Here is a 23,582-nt window from a genome sequence, read left to right as displayed (position 1 = left end):
CTCTCTCTCTGCCCCTCCCTTATTCATGCTCTGTCTCTGTCTCAAAAAAATAAAAATAAAATAATAATAAACAACAACAGAATAAAACACACCAAAATGATCAGAAACACTAAAAAAACCTATATAGAAGAAATAACCCTAGATGGGATAACCAAAGTGTTACTGGAGATTACCTAACGAGTTTTTTTCCTTGCTTCTTTTAATTTTTTAAAATTAATTAATTTTTTTAAGCAGGCTTCATGCCCAGCATGGGGCCCGAACTCACAACCCTGAGATCAAGACCTGAGCTGGGATCAAGAGTCAGACGCCTAACTGACTGAGCCACCCAGACGCCCCTATTTCTTTTCATTTCTATACAGATATTAGTTATTAGTAATTCTTAACACAAAAACATTCTCCTTAAAAACATTACAGGCTTTTACGATTTTAGGACTTTCACCTCCCAATTGTGGTCCCCTCCCTAGAGGTAATCAGAGTCACCAATTTGGTGTATATTCTTTTTTGCATATGTACATATGTGTATACAATGTGTATATTCATATATATGTACATATATAGACACATTATAGGTATTATTTTGTGCCTTTAAACAAACGACATCACAGTTTGAGTCCCTCTGCAATTCCATCAAGATGTCCCGAAGACGGTCCTGTGTCAGTAAATAATATATGTGCCCCTCATTGTTTCAAATTAAGTGGTTGAGAATCCAGATACACTGTACTTTGTTTACTCTGCTATGACTTTAATTAGGTTGTTTACAGTGTTTTCCTATTCCAAATAACACTGCAGTATATTCCCTTATAAATGCCTCCTTCTGCAGGCACGAGAGGGTTTCCCTGGGACAGATTCTGGGAGGTGGAACTTCTGGGTCAATGGAATCTGCACTTTTGGTTTTTTAATAGATACCACACCTAAGGGACTGCACACGAATTTCTACTCCCACTGACAGCGTGGGTACACATCACTGCCAATATTTATTACCAAACCCTTTTTTACTTTTTGCCAACTTGACGAATGAAAATGTATCCTTTTGTTTTGAATTTCCTTGAATAACACGATGTGCTCCTTTTCACATGTTTATAAGCCATACAGGTTTCCTTTTTCATGAACTCCTTCTCCATAAAATGTGTCTGTTTTTTTGTGGCATGTGTGTCCATTTCTCATAGACTTATTATAATAACAGTTATTCACGTATCCAGGAAACCAATCCTTCACCTATGTAAAATTTTTTTTCATGCTTATTTGAAGGGGGAAGGGGGAGGGAGAGGGAGAGGGAGAGGGAGAGAGAGAGAGAGAGAGAGAGAGAGAATCTCAAGCAGGCTATCAGTGCACAGCCTGACTCGGGGCTCGATCTCACTAACCCAATGGTAAGATCATGACCTGAGCCGGAATCAAGAGTCAGATGCTGAACCGACTGAGCCACCCAGGAGCCCCATTCTTTGTCTACTTTATAAGTGCAAGTATGGGGCACCTGGGTGGCTCAGTCGGTTGAGTGTCCGACTTCAGCACTGGTCATGATCTCACGGTTTGTGGGTTCGAGTCCCGCATTGGGCTTTGTGCTGACAGCTCGGAGCCTGAAGCTGCTTCGGATTCTATGTCTTCCTGTCTCTCTCTCTCAAAAATAATACATTAAAAAAAATTTTTTAAATAACTGCAAGTAGTTTCTCCCATTCACTTCTCTTTCAACCTTTTTTTTTTTTTTTTGAGGGAGGGAGTTAGTTTTTCATAGATACACATAAAATTTAGCAAATTATAGTATTTGCATTTTGTGTTTTAAAGACTTCTCTATCCCATGGTCATATATACAATCCATTTTTTTTCCCTAATAAGCTCATCATCTTGTTTTTCATGCCTAGTTATTTAATCCATTTGAAATTTATGTGAATGGTAGCAAGTAGGACCCTAACTCACTCTTTTCACGCCTAGCCAGCTGCTAAAAATATCCTTTTCTTTTTTTAAATTTTATTTTTTTAAATTTACATCCAAATTAGTTAGCATATAATTATCCTTCTTTCCTTACAAATACATTTATTATATACTAAGTTTCCACGTACATTAGTTTTACTTGTTATTCTTTTTTTTTTTTTTTTTCGTCTATTTCTGTATCACTCCCCAGTTGTTTCAATTACTACACCTTTAAAGCATATTTGGGCACCTGGTGGGTAACCCCCCTTCCTTTTTGCTTTTTCAGTTGATCGTGGCTCTTTTCGCACATTTCCTTTTCCAAATAAAATCTCTAAGCCAGTTTGTCAAACGCCAATATAAATCCTTGGGGGTTTTGATGGAGGTTACACTAAGTTACAGGTTCGGTACAAACCTACGTCTTTACGACACCAGGGTTTCCGTCTATGAACATGTGATCCCTCTTCGCTTAGGTCTCTTATATCCTCTAGGAATGTTGTGTGCACACGTCTCAGTAGGTTGGTCATCAGGTGCTCTGGAAGTCTCTCGTTACTTCTAATGTGTCACTCGATACGCTTGGAATCCTGTTGTCTGCAAAGGGATGGTTTACCTCCTCCTCTCCAGTATCTGTGCTCCTTATCACTTTTCTTATTGTATTGGCTACAACAAGACCCGCAGAACAATTCTGGATAGTCCCGGCAGCAGTGGTCACCTTGGTCCTGCGTCTTCTCTGATAGGTCTGCCTAGAACACTTGTCCAGTAAGCGGGTTCTCTGTGGACAACTTTCGCTAAGAGAAGGGCACATCCTTTTCCTGCCTTTCACTTACACCCGGGGTTGCAGATCATCAAATGCTTGTTTGGCAGCTACTGAGAGAAGCGTAATTTCTTTCTCCTGTAATCTACAGATTTTGTGAATTACTTTGATAGGTTTTCTGTAGTTTTGAACCAATCTTCCATTCCTGGTAAAAGCCCTCTTCAGTCATAAGACATTTCTAGTTTTGATTTCCACACCTGTGTTTATAACTATATGTAACTGTCTAATCAGGAAAATACACACCAAAACAAAGGACTTTGTATGCATCTTTTTGCATTATTTGTTTAAAAAGAAAATATACAGGTAAAAAAAAAAAAAAAGGCTTCATTTTTCTTAGAAAAGAAAAACTCGGGGCGCCTGGGTGGCTCAGTCGGTTGAGCATCCGACTTCCGCTCAGGTCATGATTTCACGGTTCATGGGTTCGAGCCCCGCATCGGGCTCTGTGCTGACAGCTCAGATCCTGGAGCCTGCTTCAGAGTCTGTGTCCCCCTCTCTCTCCGCCCCACCCCTGCTTGTGCTCTGTCTCTGTCTTTCAAAAACGAATAAACAAAAAAAAAAAAAATTAAAAAAAAAAAGAAAAGAAAAACTGTGTGTAAACTGAGTGCTTGCAAAACGAGCAAATGTAATGTGCTCTAACCTGTTCTTCTCCTCACCAAATCCCCTACTTGGGTCAACGCCCTCGCCATCAAGCCAGCCACTCGCTCCGGCAAGAATCACCAAGTCCCCACTCCTCCTTCTGCTACACCCTCCACACCCAGCCCTCACCAAGCCCCAGATTCCCCCAGTCCCTCCACCCCACACCTCTAACTGGAGGCCACAGGGCTGACAGGGCAAGGTCAGGACTTCAAGATACACCCAGGTCCAATCCCACTGTACACGACTGCATCACTTTGGGTGAACTACCTTACCTCTCTGGGTCCCAATTTCTTTATCCATAAATAGATATGATACTATCAAGACTGAAGAGCTGGGGTAAAAAGTGAATGAGATAATATATGTAAAGTACCCCACAAGATGCTTGCCATGTAACGCGTGACAAAATGTCAACACTATCTCGCGAGAAAGTCTCCTCCCCTCCCCTTCCCCTGTGCCGAACTCTGGAGGTCAGGCCATCCAGACTTTTACCTGGTCCATGACAACTGTCTTTCTGCCTTCTAGATGCTGCGGCCAAAGCTCCCTTTCTAAAATACAAATCTAGTCCTATAATTTATCTGTTTAAATCTTTCCATTGGCTCCCTACTACCTACTAGGTAAAGTTCCAACTCCTTAGATAGATAAAGGATAGACAAAGCCTAGCTCAACCTCCCTTCTGGCCTTCTCTTCCTCCCCTCTGGTGCAAGGGCCTTCCACTCTAGTACATTGAAATCTGTAACTTCCTGCAGAAAATCCCGAGTTATTTAACAGCATTTTGCCTTTACACATGCTGGTCCCTCTTCCTAAAAGCTTTTCCCTTATTTTCTACTAAGTAAAAATTCCTATTCAATCTTTTAAGAAAAAGCTCAACGGATACTTCTTTTAAAATAAAAATTAACCCAGGGCACCTGGGTGGCTCAGTTGGTTAAGTGTTCAACTCTTACTTTTGGCTCAGGTCATGATTGCAGTTTGTGGGACAGAGCCCTATTTCGGGCTCCATATTCACAGCATGGAGCTTGCTTGGGATTCTCTCTCTACCCCTCCCCAGCTCTCTTCTCTCTTAAAATAAATTTAAAAAGACAAATAAATAAAAATAAAAACTAAGCCTGTACAGAATATAGAATTAACTATCCCATCATCATTGTTCCCATGGCAGCTTCCACTGTTACTATATTAAAATTACTTGCTTAAATATCTTTCCCCGCTTGCTGAGGCAAAAACTGTGTCTTATTTAAGTGTTTATTCACTCCTCAGGAGCCTGGGTCATTGGTCCATTCAGCCCTTTTTTAATGAATGAAACCATGAATAAACTTTCTCTTTTAAATAAGGCTCTACTATACTAAATCTTTCAACAAAGCCCCCAAAAAACCGTATTTTGATTATGTTGATCAGACTTTCAAAGCTGATTTTTTTTTTTTTTAAGTTGGCCTCTACCACAATGAAACCAATTTGTCCTACTAGCAATTTTGAGGGTTCTTGGAATAATTCTAGGGCCGACTAACTTCGTAGGAGTTCTCATTAGATCCATATGCTGTCCAAGAGGCCCCTTTGAAATCAGGACTCTTTAGGAACTGGTAGTAGTCATTGTAGGGAACCCAGAGTATCATATTATTTTGAAAAAAATGTACCTTCCATGACTTAGACTTGTTCTCAATGAACAATTTTCTTCCAGAAGTGCAAACATCCTGCTACCTTTTCTCTCCAAAGAAATGAGTTTGGTTCTATTATAGTTTGCTCCTGGAGTAAGGAAACACAGCTCGGGGGGTGGGAAATCAGTCGTGCTATTTGTGTGGGCTGAAATATGAAAAGAAAAGAAACACTCTTACGTCAGAAAACCTCTCACTGTGGCCAAAAAGATGCCACTGGTGGTCATGAGAGACTCATAATCTCCGCTAACCAAAGACGGTAACGGTCCACAGTGGCTCTAATGGAAACCATGGGAAGAACACAAAATGAACAGAATGACCTTAGTCTTATATTCTTTTTTATTAAAAAAATTATTTTTGAAATTTATTATTTGAGAGACAGAGAGGGTGGACACATGCAAGAGAGCACGTGTAGGGGAGGGGCAGAGAGAGAGAGAGAGAGTGGCAGGGAGAGAGAGAATCTCAAGTTGGACGCTTAACCGACTGAGCCACCCAGGCGCCCCATCTTCCAATCTTTTTAAGGAACCCAACATGCAAGCCACCCAAATAACCCCTAATTTCAGAAAAATAAGTTATGACTAGAGAACCAATCGTCCATGATGATTTTTGGATAACCATTTCTTCCACTTAAAAAAAAAAAATCGTATATTTTTTCTCATAAATAAATACATTATTTTACAACAAGAAAAAAAGAAAAAGTACAGACCTGCAGGGACAGAAAACACCACAGACTTCAGCAAAAATCGCAGAGCCTGCGATTAATTTTTTAAGTTTATTTATCAATTTCAAAAAAAAAAACTCACTAGTGGGATAAGGAGCTTAAGACAGGTATGCAAAAAGGGAGCCCCCAAAGGGTTTTCACCAGGATGAAATGGGATTAGCTTTGTAGTTCTTATAATCTTCTTCACAGAAGAATGCAATTTCAGTTTCATGAGCTGGAAAAAAAAAAAAAAAAAAAAAGACAATGGAAAAAAAAATGTTAATGTAAAACTAGATTTTTAAGCAAGTATTGAAATCCTTATTACTCTGATTCAGTGTTTCAGACGCCGAAAGTGAGAAAAATGAGCTACTTGTTTGGTTTCACATTTCATCAAATCAACAAGAAGTATCGGTTGTTGTAAGAAGTCTGAACTCGAATAATTTAAAATTAAAAAGAAAAATACCCAAGAAAACAATTAAAAACAAGAACTCGTACAAGACTCTGGTGTCCAGGAAACCATAAAATTGCTCATGTTATAGACCTCTTAACAGTCCTAGAAAATTCACGTTTATTTTTTTTTTTTTCCCCAAATTTGCTGCTCAGTTACTGAAGGCGGAGGAAGAATGCTCTTTTTTTCTCTCTCTGAAATTAGCCTGTAGGTATAATAATTTAATACTTAGAGGATCAGTAGAATACTTTACAGATCACTTTACATTCTCCCTCATGACCCATCAAAATATGTGTCTGAAGAAGTTAATTTTTTGCCTGCTTATGACTAATTCATGAGGCTTCAACAATATGCAAAGTGAAAGACACAAATTGGCTTCTACCGCAATACCTTCAAACACCTCTAATTATTCACAGGGGATATAGCACAGCTAAAGGACCCACAGAGGGGCAAAGCAGTCACATTCTTTCAACCCAGCAGGTCAAGGACTCCGTCTTCTAAAACAATAAGTCAGCAACATTATTAATTCAGACTGGAGACAAATCTGATGGAAAGCCTTCCAATTATTAAACATGCAATTCTTTAAGGTGTGCGCCAACAAGTTCCACATTCGTTTTTTAAATTAAACCAGAAGTGAATACAGTCTGCTTAGCTTTTACAGAAAGAGCAAAAGGGCCTTCAGAATCTCGACAAGAAAACAGACAAGATTATTTGTAATGAATACTGATCACTCAATTAACATATCCTCTAAAAACAGACAAGTAAAACTCTTCAAGCCAAATAAATAGGATAATAGGGAAAGATGCCAAGGATTACCACCCCCGGGTCTCTTAGTTTACCAAACTCATCTCATCGCTAGAATTTACCACAAAAGAATGAAATTAAGGAGCTTGGCACAGCACTTCAGTTAAAAAAAAAAAAAATGCTGGTCTTAAGAATATCAAATTTATTGTTTCTCAATCATGAGTTGCCCGTGCTCATTACAGAAAACACAGAGATGTGGAAAGAAGAAAATAAAGACACCCATAGTCTCAGATCCTCATTCCAGTCTCACTGCATCTTCAAGATTAAGTGAAGATGAATCTTGATGAAAATCAGATTACAATCTCGGCACAATGAGCCTGGGGGTGGGGAGGAGGTGGGCAGAGAGAAACTGAGAATCGGTGAGGAGGGGCTGTAAACAAATGCAGCCCAGGCAAACCAGAAGCTCACGTACAGCTACATTTTACAAGAAAACAGCCTTTAAAAGAATGGCTAAGAGGCCCCGCACTTGGAATCAGTAAACTGTTGACAAGGGGGCTTCAGAAAATTCAGTATTCAAAGAGAAGATGTTTTGGGGTCTGTCCTTTCTACAAAAAGCTCCCGGGGTTTCCTTTTTTGAAGTGAAGCAAGCCCAAAGGTAGACCTATATCATTTACAAGCGATGCTAATCGTTCTTCAAATGGAGAATGGGCAAAAGGCACCCTGTTCTTAATAATCACAATGCAAAGTGTTATCTAGGATGTGCTATTTACATACAGAACTTTACACAGTGCTTTGCCCACACAGCACTTTGCTCAATACACACTAACTGTAATTACGGTTTTCACTTACTGCAGCTGACATTTATCTGTACCCCTTTTGAGAAAGGGATGCATCGTATGGTTCCTCAGTACCGCAGTAACAGGTTCAGAATAAGCGGATGTAAAGAAAACACTGACGAAGCATTTTTGTTTTGACATGCAGGTTTGCTCGGGTTTAATTAACTTACAGATCAACTCATTATTTATCTAAAGTATTTATGCCTTCTCCCATAATACAGGCTCAAAATGAGATCCTCCTAAGATCAAGATTTTATTTCCAGATGAATACTTTTCCTCAAAAAAAAAAAAAAAAAAAAAAAAACCAGACTGACAAATGGATTACACTCAAAAACTTCAGGCTGGTAAAACTGACACCCTTAAAAAACTGGAAAACAAGACACAAATTCAAAGCAGGTTACTCGGAACATTAAAAAGTAAGACTTAAGATGTATTGTAAACTTTAGTAATGTGGTCCTCAAACAAAATGGAATGTTTTTTAAAATCTATAAAATTCTGTTGAAAATGTTTGAGACAACGATTTCCTGTATTGAGGATGCAAATTTACTTGTGAATTTAAAATGAAAACAAATTACAAAAGATTTTCAAGACCTCTCCATAATCACCCTTTTGCACCATCATCCCTTAAATTCTTGCTTCTCCAATCCTATTTAAAATGGCTCCAGAAGAACCCTCGGGAAGGCTACTGTGTGCCAGTCCCCCAGGGCACCTGATTTTAAATTAAATGTGCTGTAGGCGACAGGGCACTCGGGTGCAGAGCGCCTTGGCAAGTGGATCTGAAATGAATGTAAAATCTAAAACGCAATAAATACATTGCCAGTTCATCCTTTGTCTTACTATCAAATGATATCAAGTAAGAATCCTTCAAATACCACGCACCATTTTAATGCAGACTTTCAAGTTTGCTGAAATGAACATAAGCCAGGACATTCAAACTTTGAAAATGAAATGAATAATTGTATACCATGTGTCCAAACAGGTCAGACACCATGTACGTTCACCTTTAAAAGGAAAATAATATGGGGTGCCTGGGTGGCGCAGTCGGTTGAGCGTCCGACTTCAGCCAGGTCACGATCTCGCGGTCCGTGAGTTCGAGCCCCGCGTCGGGCTCTAGGCTGATGGCTCGGAGCCTGGAGCCTGTTTCCGATTCTGTGTCTCCCTCTCTCTCTGCCCCTCCCCCGTTCATGCTTTGTCTCTATCTGTCCCCCCAAAAATAAATAAACGTTGAAAAAAAATAAAAAAAAAAAAAAATTAAAAAAAATAAAAGGAAAATAATAATGACTTTATATAAAAGGATGTAAGAAAAACCAATTTTAAATGTGAAATCTCAAGGAAAATTCAAGGCAATCTGCTTAAACTCCTTAACTAGCTTATTTCAAAAAACTCACCCATCGACAAGGATTTATTGCAGTTTCAAACTCCCTAGCCTGTACTATAGTCAGCACCAATGTAGCATAAGGCACAGTAACTGTTGTCTGAGAAGAGAGACAGAGACCTGTGCGCTGACTCTGTGGGACAGATAATGATCAAGGCAGTCTGTAATGTGATAATAATTGCAGATTATGGACACACGTACACACACACACACACACACACACACACACACACACACACACACATAATACGGGAAGAGCGAGGTTTGGTTTCTGCGGCAATTTGAGACCAAAAGGACAAAGTTCTGCCCTCTCTCCTGGTCCAGGAATAAATACATCTTACCCTTGCCAGGTTCACAAAATCCCAATGTACAAATCATTCAAAACTGTGCTCACAGCTGAGTTATATTTCTAACTTTGCACCAAAGGGATCCGGCAGAAAGTTCCCAAACACAGTGGTTTTTATTTTATGTTTGCTTCAAGCGTCTGGTGTTCCTGAGGTCAGCTGGCAGAGAGGGTTTCAAGCTACAGTTTGAAGAAAACGAATAGTAAAAGAAATCTGACCTTTGACAGACTGGACACAGGCCTGTGATGTCCACAATGGTGAGGGGAAGGTAGAAAGGAAACAGTCCAGACCTCTTGCTCTGGAAGCCCAATTTCCTGGGTCTAGCACCTACTTCCCTGAGCACCAGACTATCACTGTGTTGATGTTTAAAGTACAGAACAGCCCCCTTCCCGCGCTGTCAAGGGAGGAGAGCACGTCTTCCCGAAGATATTACTACCCAGAAGAGAATGGGAAAGGGACCCAAACCTTCAGGAAACACAAATCAAACACGAGCCCGATAAAGGAATGGAAGCCAAAGAATCCCACAATATCAGCTGTACGTGTGAGGTCATCAGAAGGTGCTGGGCACAGAGTCAGGGATCTGGTCATGGGCAGGCACCAAGAGGTGACACACAGGAGGAAAACAGGCCACAAGGGAGCTTTGGAAGGATCACAGCATCTGGTTTTACGCAAGCTCTTCCCTCAAATCAGCACTTCTGGTTTGGCCCACTGTATCTTGTTTTAAAATATTTCCAGCAAAACACAACTGGTTGAAAAGAGTTACCCTGCCACCATGTCTTTCCTAAGGAAAGAAGACTCAAAAGATAATAGTGGCAGAGTGTTGCAAAAGGAAAGAGATACCCCCAAAATACTTACATGCAAATCTACCACTTAGGGTATTCAGTGCACAAAACCACAATCATTAATAACAAGGTAAAAATCTTTCAATTACAAATAACAGTTCTGAGCCAAGCTTTCTTCTTCCTTCCAAAAAGCAAATCTTTTTACTTCTGTCTTTTAGCTCTGAGTCCGCAAGCGAAAATTTGCCCTGACGTCAGGCGCAGAATATACAATTGGGATCTGCAGTGCAGATAAAAGGTCGGAGCAGGAACTGGAGAATTTCTCCGTGAGAAAAGAGATCTTCAAACAAGTTTGTTCCCCTAATTTCCCCTCCACACACACAGTCCTTCTTTCCCTTTCATGAATTCTGCAGAAAAGTCATAATGATAAATTTGTTACATTGGCACTATTCCCATGGCAACTGGCTGTGATGGCAGAGTGACAGCTCTACAGCAAGATCAAGTGGTACAAAGGGAGAGGGACGACTTCGAATTTTTCCCTTAAACCTCTTAAAAACCTAACCAGACTCAGCACTGAGGGAGGGGCAATTCCCTAGAAAAGTCGCACACTGCAAGGGTCGTTTTTACAACTCTACTCCCACTTAGAAGTTTTGGTTGGTCTCCAGGGCCCGTCGCCTCCTTCCCCAGGTGTTAAATGAAGCTTCTCCAGGGTACAGCTACACGGCTCCCGGCAACACGGAGGGACGTGTGGGACAGGAGAGCCACTCAGGCTGGGCCTAGCGTCACCCCTGAGCAGGGCTAGGGGCTTGCAAGGTTCTTGTACCACCCTGGGACTCGTGGAAAGGATCTGATTCTCCCCAAAGACCCATGGCTTTAAAACAGGAATGACAAAAAGGTGGATTTGATGCTTACCTTCACAGGTGGTTCATTTCATGAGTCTGAAAGTTTTTAATTTTTCTTAATGTTTATTTATTCACTTTTTGAGAGAGACAGAGAGAGAGAGAGAGAGGGCGTGCGCGCGTGCGAGCGAGCTTGTGCAGGGAAGGGGCAGAGAGAAAGGGAGACACAGAATCCAAAGCAGGCTCCAGGTTCCGAGCTGTCAGCACAGAGCCTGACGTGGGGCTCGAACTCACAAACTGTGAGATCATGATCTGAGCCGAAGTCGGACCCTTAACCGACTGAGCCACCCAGGTGCCCATACAGGAGTCTGAGATTAATGACAATTAAACCAACAACTCACATTTGCCAACTGCCTTCTCCAAAATGGTTTCCAAACAAGTATTTCTGAGGGTCTCTACGGACATCGTTCCAGATGCTTTCATAGATTTTTTTCATTCAACTCTTAAGACAACAGTCTGACACAGGTCTAATTGGTTCTGTTTTGTGTTACAGAGATCAGAACATTCAAAAACACTAAATGCCTTCCCAAAGGTCACAAAATAAGTGAAATGCAGAGCCCTCACTCAAACCAATTTTCAGGAGTCTATTCTTTAAAATTGGTTCCTTAATGTACAAATTAAGTATATGTGAACTGTATAAAAATTTTCCACTACAATAACAATTAGACAATATGGAGAGGAAAAAAAAATCAATTGTTTAAAGTGCCACCGCCCGAAGAACCATTTCTAAAATTTTGTTACATGATCTTTTCTCCATATACACATATACAGATGTGTAAACATATACTTTAAACAGTAATGGTATCACACAATATATTCTATTTCCATTCAATAAAGAAAGCTCTACACCAGTGATTTCACAAACAGGGAAGGTGAGAGAACCCCTGCCACCCCTCTGAAGGCACATCTCAACCTCCGGGGAGTCACAGAGTTTGAGGAAGCGTACTCCTGTTGGTCTGGTAACAGACACAAGACAAAGTTAAGGAGCGAGAAAGTCTCATTGGCCAAACTGACCTACAGGAAGTTAGAGGTAATATACATTCCCAAGAGTAGTACAAAAGAGTATCCACTTCCCAACATTCTCTTGGATACTACCACTTTTCTTCATGTCTGCTAGTCTTGAAACCACTACTTGTCAGGGAGCCTGGGCAGCTCAGTTGGTTAAGCGGCCGACTTTGGCTCGGGTCATGATTTCACGGTTCATGGGTTCGAGCCCCATGTCAGGCTGTATGCTGACAGCTTGGAGCCTGGAGCCAGCTTCAGATTCTGTGTCTCCCTCTCTCTCTGCCCCTCCCCTGCTCGTGCTCTATTTCCCAAAAATAAATATTTTTTAAAAATGTTTTTTAATGTTTAAAAGAAATAATAAATAACAAATTGGTACTTGTCCAAGGTCACCCAGCCAGTAAGTGGCAGAATGAGGTTGTAAACCCAAGCGCTCTGGCTCCAGTCTCTAATTCTTAACCACTAGATTACTATTACTACATAAAATAGCATCTATCATCATGTATCTCTCTCTCTCAGGACTAATAAGGCTGAACTATTTTTCATATGTTAGCTATTTCTTCCACCAGTAGGATTTCTTATCTTTTTCAAGCTAATTATAAGAGCTTTTATCAATTCAGGCTAATAACTTTTTTGTCATATACAAAGTATTTTTTCATAGTTTGGTGCTTCTGCTTTAACTCTGTTTACAATTTTTAGTTTTTACGTGGTCAAATATATCATTTCGCCCCGATTTATGGCTCTGCCTTCAAAGTCATGCGTGGAGAGCTCTTCTCCCCATGATTATGAAATTACTAAGCTACATTTTATTTAAAAAAAATTTTTTTTACATTGTGACATTTAATCAATCCACAACTTATTTTGGAATAAAGATAGAGATAAGGATTTAAATTTCATTTTCCTGAATGCTTTGGCAACGGGCCGGACATCATTTTCTAGCTAATTCACTCCTTCCCCACTTATTTCAGATGTCAAAACTGTATCATATTGCGAACTCTGACTTCTTTTTTAGTTTGCTTCTGATCTTTTCCATGGAGCTTTCAATCCGTACATTAATACCACAGCAATCTGTTATAATAATTACAGCTTTATGCGTTAGTAACAAGCGGGGCTAACTTCTAGGTGCTGTATGCGTCAATAACACAGGTGCCACTTGCTGTAATAATATAATAGCATTTGAAGAAATAAATGCCAAAATAAAAACTGTGTTTTCAAACAATAGCAATCTTACCTATTTATAATATGAAAAGACACTAAATCCAGCTAATAGTGGAAACAAACAGGGAAAGTCAGTCTAAGATTTTGTAACGTGTTATTCAAAATCCTACTTAAATTAGAAGACATGTCAGGAACTTACCTTAGCCACACGGATCCTTTGAAACTGAATTCCTGACATATGTCACTAAAATGACTCAAGAGAACACCTGCCAAAAAGATGGAAAGCTTCCTAACAGGGACCTCACTTAGAGTACCCCTTAACCAGTACATGTAAATAATTATGAAGGAAGTGTGATCTGTGCTGTTTCATTAGAGTCACTGACCGCAGAGGTACGTCAGAGGCATAGTGCCTTTAACTGCTCACACCTCTGAAAATCTTCACTGCTATTGCCAGATGATCTTTAGGTGTACATACACAGAATTAGAGTGACATCTAATGGTCACAAAACATGTCACATGGTATTTCTTTAAAACAGAACCACACGCAGGTTGAAGAGCTAGGTGGGGCCCCTTTTCAACCGCACACACCAGGCTCCTGCTTGAAATTCCACGGCTTGGCGGCCCTGAGTGATCCAGAAGACTATTAGAAACTGCGCTGCACGTTATACAAACAACATCTTACTTCATTATTCCACGTTACTTCTACCAGGTCCGTTTCTCTCAAACAGTCAGTTCAAATGATGCTGATAAGAGTAAGTAGGTTATTAAGTGAGTAATAACCTGTCAATCACTTAAAATAACTCTCAGCAGAATTCTGAGCATACCTGCTGAAAAGAACTATTTGCATTCTGCACATTTGGAGAGCAGATATCTCCTGCCCTCAGTCAAATGATCTGAATGTACATCATTCTCGTCCTCCTCCTCTGAATAATTATCAGGGAGCGTAAAGAGCACCCAGGGTAGCATTTACTTTGCGGTGAGTTATCCAAACATCAGCCGGGCGTCAGCAGAGAGGCTAGGGGAGCGAGTGCCCCTCCAGCACCGCAGGGCCCCTCTCGCTCACCGATTCCAGCGGCTCGCAGCGTGCTGTCTTCCTTCAGCATGAGTCTGTCGTCATCTTCCAAACTCAACACAAGCTCATTCGTCTGGAAAGAAAGAAAACCTGCATCTTACCAGTACTTATAGGTGCTTTGTGTTTGGTAAGACTTCTTGAAGACACAGGATTGTTACCCTGGGTCACGGCAATAACCGGAGTCACATGCTGTTCCCACCACCGACAGGGCAGAAGCACACACATGTGAACACCCATTATGTGTGCTCGCTCCGCAAGGGCTGGGGAGCACAGGGCTTTGGCACCACGTCCAGATTAAAATTTGGTTTCCACCAATGCCCCGCTGTGTGTTCTCAACAAACTACACAGCCTCTCCAAGACTTAGTTTCCTCCTTTGTAGAAAAGGGGAGAGGAAGGAATCTTCTCTTTTGCCCTGTGGTGAAGATGAAATGAGATGAAACCGTCAATATGTTATCCGTCACAGAGCAAGGACTCTCCACGTTAGCTGCTGCTATTCTGTTGTTGCTGTCGTCATCGTCGTCATCATCATCATCATCATCATCTCATCCTCACAGTATTCCAGGAGACCACCATCACCATCATTACCACCACCACCACCACCACCATCATCATCATCATCATCATCATCTCATCCTCACAGTATTCCAGGAGACCACTATCACCATCATCACCACCACCACTACCATTATCATCATCATCATCGCCACAACCACCACCACCATCATCGCCACCACCATCATCATCACCATCATCACCACCACCACCATCATCATCATCGCCACAACGACTACCACCACCATCATCATCATCATCACCACCACCACCACCATCATCATTGCCACAACCACTACCACCACCATCATCATCACCACCACCACCACCACCACCATCATCATCATCACCACCACCACCATCATCATTGCCACAACCACTACCACCATCATCATCACCACCACCACCACCACCATTATCATCACCACCACCACCACCATCATTATCACCACCACCATCATCATCATCATCGCCACAACCACTACCACCATCATCGCTACCATCATCATCATCACCATCATCACCACCACCACCATTGCCACAACGACTACCATCATCATCATCATCACCACCACCACCATCATCACCACCACCATCATCATCGCCACAACGACTACCACCACCATCATCATCATCACCACCACCACCACCATCATTATCATCACCACCACCACCACCATCATTATCACCACCACCATCATCATTATCATCACCACCACCATCATCATTATCATCATCGCCACAACCACTACCACCATCATCATCACTACCACCACCATCACCATCATCACCACCACCACCACCATCATCACCACCACCACCATCATTATCATCATTGCCACCACCACCACCATCATTGCCACAACTACCACCATCATTATCACCACCACCATCATCATTATCATCACCACCACCACTGCCACCACCACCATCATCACATCACAACCACCATCATGATCATCACTACTACCATTATCATCATCATCATCATCGCCGCCACCACCACCACCACCACGATCATCACCGCCACTACCATCACCATCATCATCATCTCATCCTCACAGTATTTCAAGAAACAGAGAGGTTACGAAACAGACCCAGAGTACATGGAACTGAAGCCTGAGCTCTGGCCAGCTTGACTTCAGGGAAAAACAAGCTTACCTCCATGTATCTAAAAACCTTGCCCTATCGAGTAAACACATGATCCCATGTCATATTAACTTGATCCCATGTGATATTGACTGTAACCTTTCACAATGAGGTTTCAGGTGGTAGTGGATGAATCTGTCCTCCAATGATTTTTTTTTTTTTTTTTTTTTTACAAATCCAGTTAAATATTATAACTATAGGAGAAGACTTTGAGTTGATATCTGCCCCCAAAAAGCACACAGAGATGAACACACAGTCCACTTGTCAACCATAATGCAGCTGCTTAGCAACATAGTCTATTTCTAGAATATGGTTAAGAGGGAGAGTCAACAGAAAGGCCACTCCAGCAGCCAAAATAGAAGGCCCAGAAGCCATGCTCCACAGTTCACAACTTCACCTACTAGAGAGCACAGGGCTTGATCTCCAGAGCACAGAGATTAAACGGGTGGCAGTGGGGGGGGGGGGGCGGGGAGAGGGGGAATGTTATTTAAAACAAATCATTTTAGAATAGGTAACATACTCATAATACAAAATTCTCCAAGTACATATGGATGGAGTGTAAAGTATGTCTCCTTCCAATCCTTGTCTACCAGGTGCCCAATTCTCCCACAAATTCTACTAATTCTGGTATATCCTTCCAGACACTGTCTCTGTATATGTTCATGCAGGCAGAAATGTGCATGTAAAATTTTTCAAACAAATAACAGCATATTGTACGCTATATTCTAACACTGCTTTTCTCTCTTAAAACATAGCTTAAAATCATTCCAAATCGGTATACGAGATGCCTCATAATTTAGCAAGACTGCAGGGTATTCCACTGAAGAGACATAAACACACATACACACACTCTGTCCTCACTGATGGCCATTAGACTGTTTCCATCTCTTGCCACCGTAAAGAACCCTGCAACAAATAACCTCTCACACGTGTGTCATTTTGCATACATACAAGTTTTATGGCGAAGATAGATTTTGCACAAGTTTTATATGTAAGATAAATTCCTAGAAGTAGAACCGTTGGGTCAGAGAATACACACAATTTTTTTTCTGGCAGATATTGCTAAATTATGCTTCACAGAAGTGGTACCACTTTACAGGAATGCTACCAATTGCTGAGAGTACCTGTTTCTCACAGCCCCCCTGACACGGCGTATTATCAACACCGTCTGATCTTTGGCAACCTCACAGATGAAGATTATGTGCAGTCTTAATTTGTATTTATTTTGAGTAAAGTCATAAATATTTTGTTTTTTAACGGGCTCAAAGGATAATTTTTTTAAAAAGACTTTATTTTTAAGTAATCTCTATACCCAACATGGGACTTGAACTCATAACCCCGAGATCAAGAGTTACATGCTGTTCTGAGCCAGCCAGATGCCCCTCAAATGATCATTTTTTAAACAGAATTGTAATACACACACACACACACACACACTAAGAAAATTAGGCCTTGTCTGTAATATAACTTAGAAAATTTTGCTCCAAACAAAAGAGACTCATAAATATGGAGAACAAACTGAGGGTTGCTGGAGGGGTTGTGGGAGGGGGGGATGGGCTAAATGGCTAAGGGGCATTAAGGAATCTACTGAAATCATTGCTTCACTATATACTAATTTGGATGTAAATTTTAAAAAATCAAAAATAAAAAAAAAAAGAAAAAGAAAATTTTGCTCCAGTGTTCATTCCTTCCTTGATTTTTTTCTTATCATGTTTTTTTTTTCTAGTAAAAGTGCTGAATGCCTGTTGAATAAACACATGAAGTAAAGTTAGCAATTTTTCTTAGTTTCTGGGTTTTCTACATCTTACTTAGAACGGCCTTCATTCCAAAATTCCTTCTAAAATTTCACGTTTTCTTCAAACATGTTCATCAATTTCATTTTTTCTAAGCTTTTAATTATGGAGAATCTCAAACATACACTGTATACCAAGCAGCATACTGAACCCTCCACGTACCCATCACCCGGCGTGAACAAATGATCTACCCATGTTCAATCTGTTTCATCTACATTCCTCCCTGTGGGCTCTACTGTCACACTTAAGTCATTAACCCGATGGATATTTATTTTGGCATGAAGAAAAGAATACGGATTCAATTTAGCTGTTTTCTGGACGTCTCCCCAGTTGTCCCAGAAACACTTACAGAATTCTCCATATTTTCTCTACAGCTTTGAATTTACTATACACTAAATTCCCATATATATTTGGGTCTCTTTCTGTGCTTTTAATTCTGTGCCATTCACCTAACAGTTCATGTGCCAGTTACTACGCTGTTTTATTTACTTCAGTTTAATCATATGGCTAATACATGTCAGGGCTGGCCACTCTCCTTTCTCTTCCTTTTCCTGACTGTTCTTAACTTTTTGCATATTAGTATTACAATCAGCTTCTTTAATTCATATATATACACAACTGCTGCTGTATTTTATTGGGGTGACATTAAATTCATAAGTTAACTAAGAGAAAACAGATATCTTCAAGCTGGTGCACCTTCCTATCCAAATACCCTAAGCATTTCCATTTAAGTCTTATGTTGGATCCTTTTGGTGTGTCTATTTTTTTTTTTTTTGTTAAATTGAGGTAGAATTTCACATAAATAAAATGCAAAGATCTTAAGGGGAGTTCAGTTCAATGGACCTGGACAACTGAATAACCCTCACTAGCATTTTGAAGTTTTCTTCTTAAAGATCTTGCACATTTCTTAAAAAATTTCTTGCAGGGTATGACTTCTTCCTCTCATAAACTTTTAACAAGAGTAGTTACCTGGTTTCCAAACTCACAAAATAGGAGAAATTAGAGTTTTTATTTAAAAAAAAATTTTTTTTATGTTTATTTATTTTTTAATTTATTTGAGCACAAGTAGGGGAGGGACAGAGAGAGAGGGAGACACAGAATCCAAAGCAGACTCCAGGTTCTGAGCTGTCAGCACGGAGCCCGATGTGGGGCCCAAACCCAAGAACCTCGAGATCATAACCTGAGCCGAAGATGGACGCCCAACCGACTGAGCCACCCAGGCACCCCTAGAGTTTTCATTTTAAAACTCTTTAATAGGAATTATTCTGACTTTACAAACAGCCCCATAATACACACACAGGTACATTTTCTTGATAACCATGAATCATATTACGGTAATTATTTACACTGTACTATTGATTGACTCATTCATTCAACAAAAACTGAGCTCAGGGGGCACCTGGGTGGCTCAGTAGGTTGAGCATCTGACTTCAGCTCAGATCATGATCTCGCAGTTCATGGGTTCAAGCCCTGTATTGGGCTCTGTGCTGACAGCTCAGAGCCTGGAGCCTGCTTCGGATTCTGTGTCTCCCCCCGTCTCTCTCTCTGCCCCTCCCCTGCTCGTGCTCTGTCTCTCTCTCTCTCTCTCAAAAATAAATAAACATTGGGAAAAACAAAAAACAAAAAACTGAGCTTGTGAGCTCCAAACAGTAGGCTCCTCCAAACAGGAGGCTCTCACAGGAAGGTATCCAGATAGTTTCATTGTAATAGTGGGAAGAAATTTCTGTAGATACCTGGTAATTAAGAAGTCTCTAAAAGTAGAAAATTGAGGAAATGGGGGAAATGCCTTTGTGATCAAGGTCATTAAGACAGTTGGAAGTCTCTTCCTCTGGCTGAGGAAGGAGACTAAAAACTACAGCTGGGTTGCTGGGTTGTTGGAAAACTGATGGGCTGGTCGCCGGTCCAGGGTTGCTTTACAAGCCCCACAGATGAGGAACAGAAAACGGAAAACAGAATGCAGATGGGGAAATGAGAAAAATGACTGGAAGCTGGATAAAGCACAAATGAGGGCTTTGGGGTAAAGTTTTTCTTAAGTTTTAAATCTGTATCTGTAAAAATATACTAACCCCTTTCCTTATAAAAAGCTGAAGAGGAAACGTGGAAGAATCATCCCTGGAGTGTATAGTCTGTACTTAACTAGAATGGTTATGGCTTAGATGAAAATTTATAAAGCCAGATTCCAGAAACATTCTAAAGCAACTTTATTTCTTTAAATAAAGACATTGTTCAACTGGAAAGATAAGCTCTAATTGTATAACTCTAACATACCAGGTTGGAACATGTGTTTTAAATATAAGAAACGGGCTCCTGGGTGGCTCAGTTGGTTAAGCATCAGACTCTTGGTTTCGGCTCAGGTCATGATCTCACAGTTCATGAGTTCAAGTCCCATGTTGGGTTCTGCACTGGCAGCACGGAGCCTGCCCAGGATTCTCTCTCTCCCTCTCTCTCTCTGCCCCTGCTCCACTCTCTCTCTCTCAAAATAAATAAACTTAAAAACCATTTTTAACATAAGAAAAATTCTAATAGATTTCCAACTACAAGAGGAAAATTTCCTGATTTTTTTTTAAATGTCATGATATTGAGTATTTGAATATTATGAATCAGGTCTTTGTACCTAATCATACGATCATATGGACAAGTCCAACAATGCAAAAATGCAACACTGAATGGAGAATGACATCACTGTATTTCACAACCTTTTCAAAGAGCATATTGTTTCCTTATAACTTTATTATATATATATATGTGCGTGTGTGCATATGTATGTATACATATGTATGTATACATGTGCATATGTATACATACATACATATGTATGTATGTATACACACACACACGCACATATATGTATACGTATATATTTTTCTCCCTCTACAACAAACCCAAACTTCCTATTCTCCACATTTTAGAGACAAGGTTGTAAACCCTCCTGTCCCAGAAAAAGAATGAAGTCAGCGGCCATAGTGGAGGGACATTCTAGCACTCACACAAAGTGCAGATTCCACACCGCAGCCCGGACACATGTGGCACTGAATTTTAAAGCATCTGACAAGGGGTACCATCAAATTGGTACATATAATCCGTGGTATAAAAAAGTAAAATTACTGGAAAGAACTAGTCCTACCAGCACCTTGATTTTAGCCCAGTGAAACTAATTTTGGACTTCTGGCCTCCAAAACTAGAAGAGAATAAATGTGTGTTATTTTAAGCTACAAGAAAAAACAAATGTTTTTTGAAGTTACTAATTCACAGTTGATAGCCATACCCTGATGCCATTTTCTTTGTAATGTCTGGTATACATTTATTTGAAGGCTGACTGAGTTTATGGTAGGCATCTATGACTAGAGAAGACAATGAAATTAGGTGAATTCAAAAATAAATACTTAATTCAAAAATCGATGGTGTGCCTGGGTGGTTCAGTCGGTGAAGCATCTGACTTCGGCTCAGGTCATGATCTTGTGGTCTGTGAGTTCGAGCCCCTCATCAGGCTCTGGGCTGACAGCTCAGAGCCTGGAGCCTGCTTTGGATTCTGTGTCTCCCTCTTTCTCTGTCTCTCTCCAGTTTACCCTCTGTCTGTCTCACTCTCAAAAATAAATAAACAATTTTTTTTTAAATTGTTATAAAAACACTCTTATGAATGAGGCATTGTGCTAGATATTGGAGATATGAAGAACAGATTATGGTCCTCATCCTTGACTAGTTTGTATAATAGACTAAGGTTACAGCTTTAATGAGGAGTCAATACAAAGTCATTGACATTCAAGAAAAAAGATCGCTTTAGCCTGTATGAGAAGCAAATCTTTGATTGTGGCTTTATAAATACATTACTCTAAAAAAGTAAGAAAATAGACATGTAAACACATGATAAATAAACAGCTTTCTCCGGAGCAGGTAAGATACCATTAAGACTGCAGGCCATGCCCTGTGTGCAACTTGAAGGCATGTTCCCAAGAGCCAGAGTCCTGGACCTTCTCTTACACACAGAAAGAGATAGGTCAGAAAAAGCAAATTATTTTTACCTGCTTTTGGCTCTTTTCTTCTGGTACACAATTAAGAAAATCAAAGATATTGAACTGCCAGATAATAAGTGGTTTCCTCTTTTTTTTTTTTTTTTGTAACCTAAATTTACTTTACCAAGTTTTATGCTTATGTTTATTTTATTTTAAATATTCGCTTGATATAGAACATGTATTCTTTGGGATGCCTGGGTGGCTCAGGTAAGCATCTGACTCTTGATTTTGGCTCAGGTCGTGACCTCACGGTTCATGAGTTTGAGCCCCGCTTGGGATTCTCTCTCTCTCCCTCTCTCTCTGCCCCTCCCCTGCTCATGCTGGCTCACGCGCTCACTCTTTACATAAATAAATAAATATTAAAAAAAATAACATGTATGCTTTTTTATAAATTTTTCTTTTAACGTTTATTTATTTTTGAGACAGAGACAGAGCATGAACGGGGGAGGGTCAGAGAGAGGGAGACACAGAACCCGAAACAGGCTCCAGGCTCTGAGCTGTCAGCACCCCGACGCAAGGCTCGAACTCACGGACCGTGAGATCATGACCTGAGCCGAAGTCGGGCGCCTAACCAAATGAACCACCCAGCCGCCCCCATGTATGCTTTTTTAAAAATTAACACTTTTTAACAAGATCTACTACTCACAGGGATATGACTTGGTGAGGTTTTTTTTTTTTTTTTTTTCCTTAATGGAAAAGTAAGGCTGTAGGAAGGGTACTTATGAAATAAAAAAATGCTACTATAATGGAAAATATTTTAGGAGTGCATGCGTTTATTCCCTTATTCACTGAGACAGCCGACAGCGATTACTTTCTATGTGCCAGATGCCGTACATATGAAACGTACCTTTGATTTATGTGCTTGATGAACAATCTTTAGTTTATCTGAAAGAAAGAAAGAAGTATTTTTACAAAGATTATTCTAAAACTTCATTTTAACAATTTGCAATGGAAAGATACAGCTACAGAACTGAGAAACTTACGTCCTTGCCTTACGACCAGTTCACTTAAAAATGTAGTGCAGGAGAAGAAAAAGTACCACTATAGGCCATTAAAGATCACTGTGTTTAAAGATATCTGAAAGCCGTGGCCTTTGGCACACACAACTATATGCGGTAACCTGCAGTCACCTTGGCACACCTTCCCCTTAGAACAGAAGCCAGATGGATCATGTCACTCTGTTTTGTTCCTGGGGGGACTTGCAGAATGCTACAACGAGCAAATAATGTAAAAAAATTATCGGACATTAACATAAGCAGTTCAAAACAATCTACCCGGCTCTCAGAATGCATACAAGTGGCAAGAGGTCAAAGGATCACCCTGGTAATCTGGCCAAGGCTGCTAATGCCCACAGAGTACCAGTATCTGCCTCCTGGTTTTCAAATGATGCACAGGCTCACACCGTCTAATCTGCTTTATTCAATCCTCCTTCACTCTTTAATCTGTTTACCTTGAAGTCAGGCCACACTGTGCTTTTCCAAGAAGTAATTTCTCCGCATTGGGCAAATTCTGACTCTGTAACAATGACCTCTTAATTATAAATAGGCTCAGCATTCAACAGGCTTAAAGTCACAAAGTTTCCAATTCTTCACTTGGTTTTCTTTCACCATTTAATTAGTGTACTGTGATTACATCAACTCTTAAGCTTAAACTAAAATTTATTTCTATCAATCATGCCGTTTGATTCCATAAGGAATTCCAATAGTAAAACAAAAGGATCTACTTT

At 40.3% G+C, this 23,582-nt stretch overlaps 1 protein-coding gene across 11 annotated transcripts in view; it reads right to left on the bottom strand.

Moving 5' to 3' along the window:
• Positions 1-3,225: 3,225 nt before the first annotated feature.
• CC1H2orf76 (chromosome C1 C2orf76 homolog) overlaps positions 3,226-23,582 on the bottom strand; it is a 74,620-nt gene continuing 54,263 nt past the window's right edge. For 10 of the 11 annotated variants that reach the window (XM_045479539.1, XM_045479544.1, XM_045479536.1 and 7 more), the window contains 3 exons: positions 22,704-22,741; positions 14,344-14,425; positions 5,751-5,930 (listed from right to left, as the gene is read on the bottom strand). In XM_045479539.1, coding sequence (XP_045335495.1) covers positions 5,854-5,930; positions 14,344-14,425; positions 22,704-22,741 — 197 coding nt within the window. In that variant the 3' untranslated portion in view covers positions 5,751-5,853. Of the gene's footprint in view, positions 5,144-5,750; positions 5,931-14,343; positions 14,426-22,703; positions 22,742-23,582 lie in introns of those variants that run through there. The other variant, XR_006712802.1, reaches the window with a different exon arrangement.

Source organism: Leopardus geoffroyi, chromosome C1 (genome assembly GCF_018350155.1).
Source record: "Leopardus geoffroyi isolate Oge1 chromosome C1, O.geoffroyi_Oge1_pat1.0, whole genome shotgun sequence".
Taxonomy (NCBI): Eukaryota; Metazoa; Chordata; class Mammalia; order Carnivora; family Felidae; genus Leopardus; species Leopardus geoffroyi.
The sequence above is the reverse complement of the archived record's forward strand: the minus strand, read 5'-3'. Positions and strand labels throughout refer to the sequence as shown.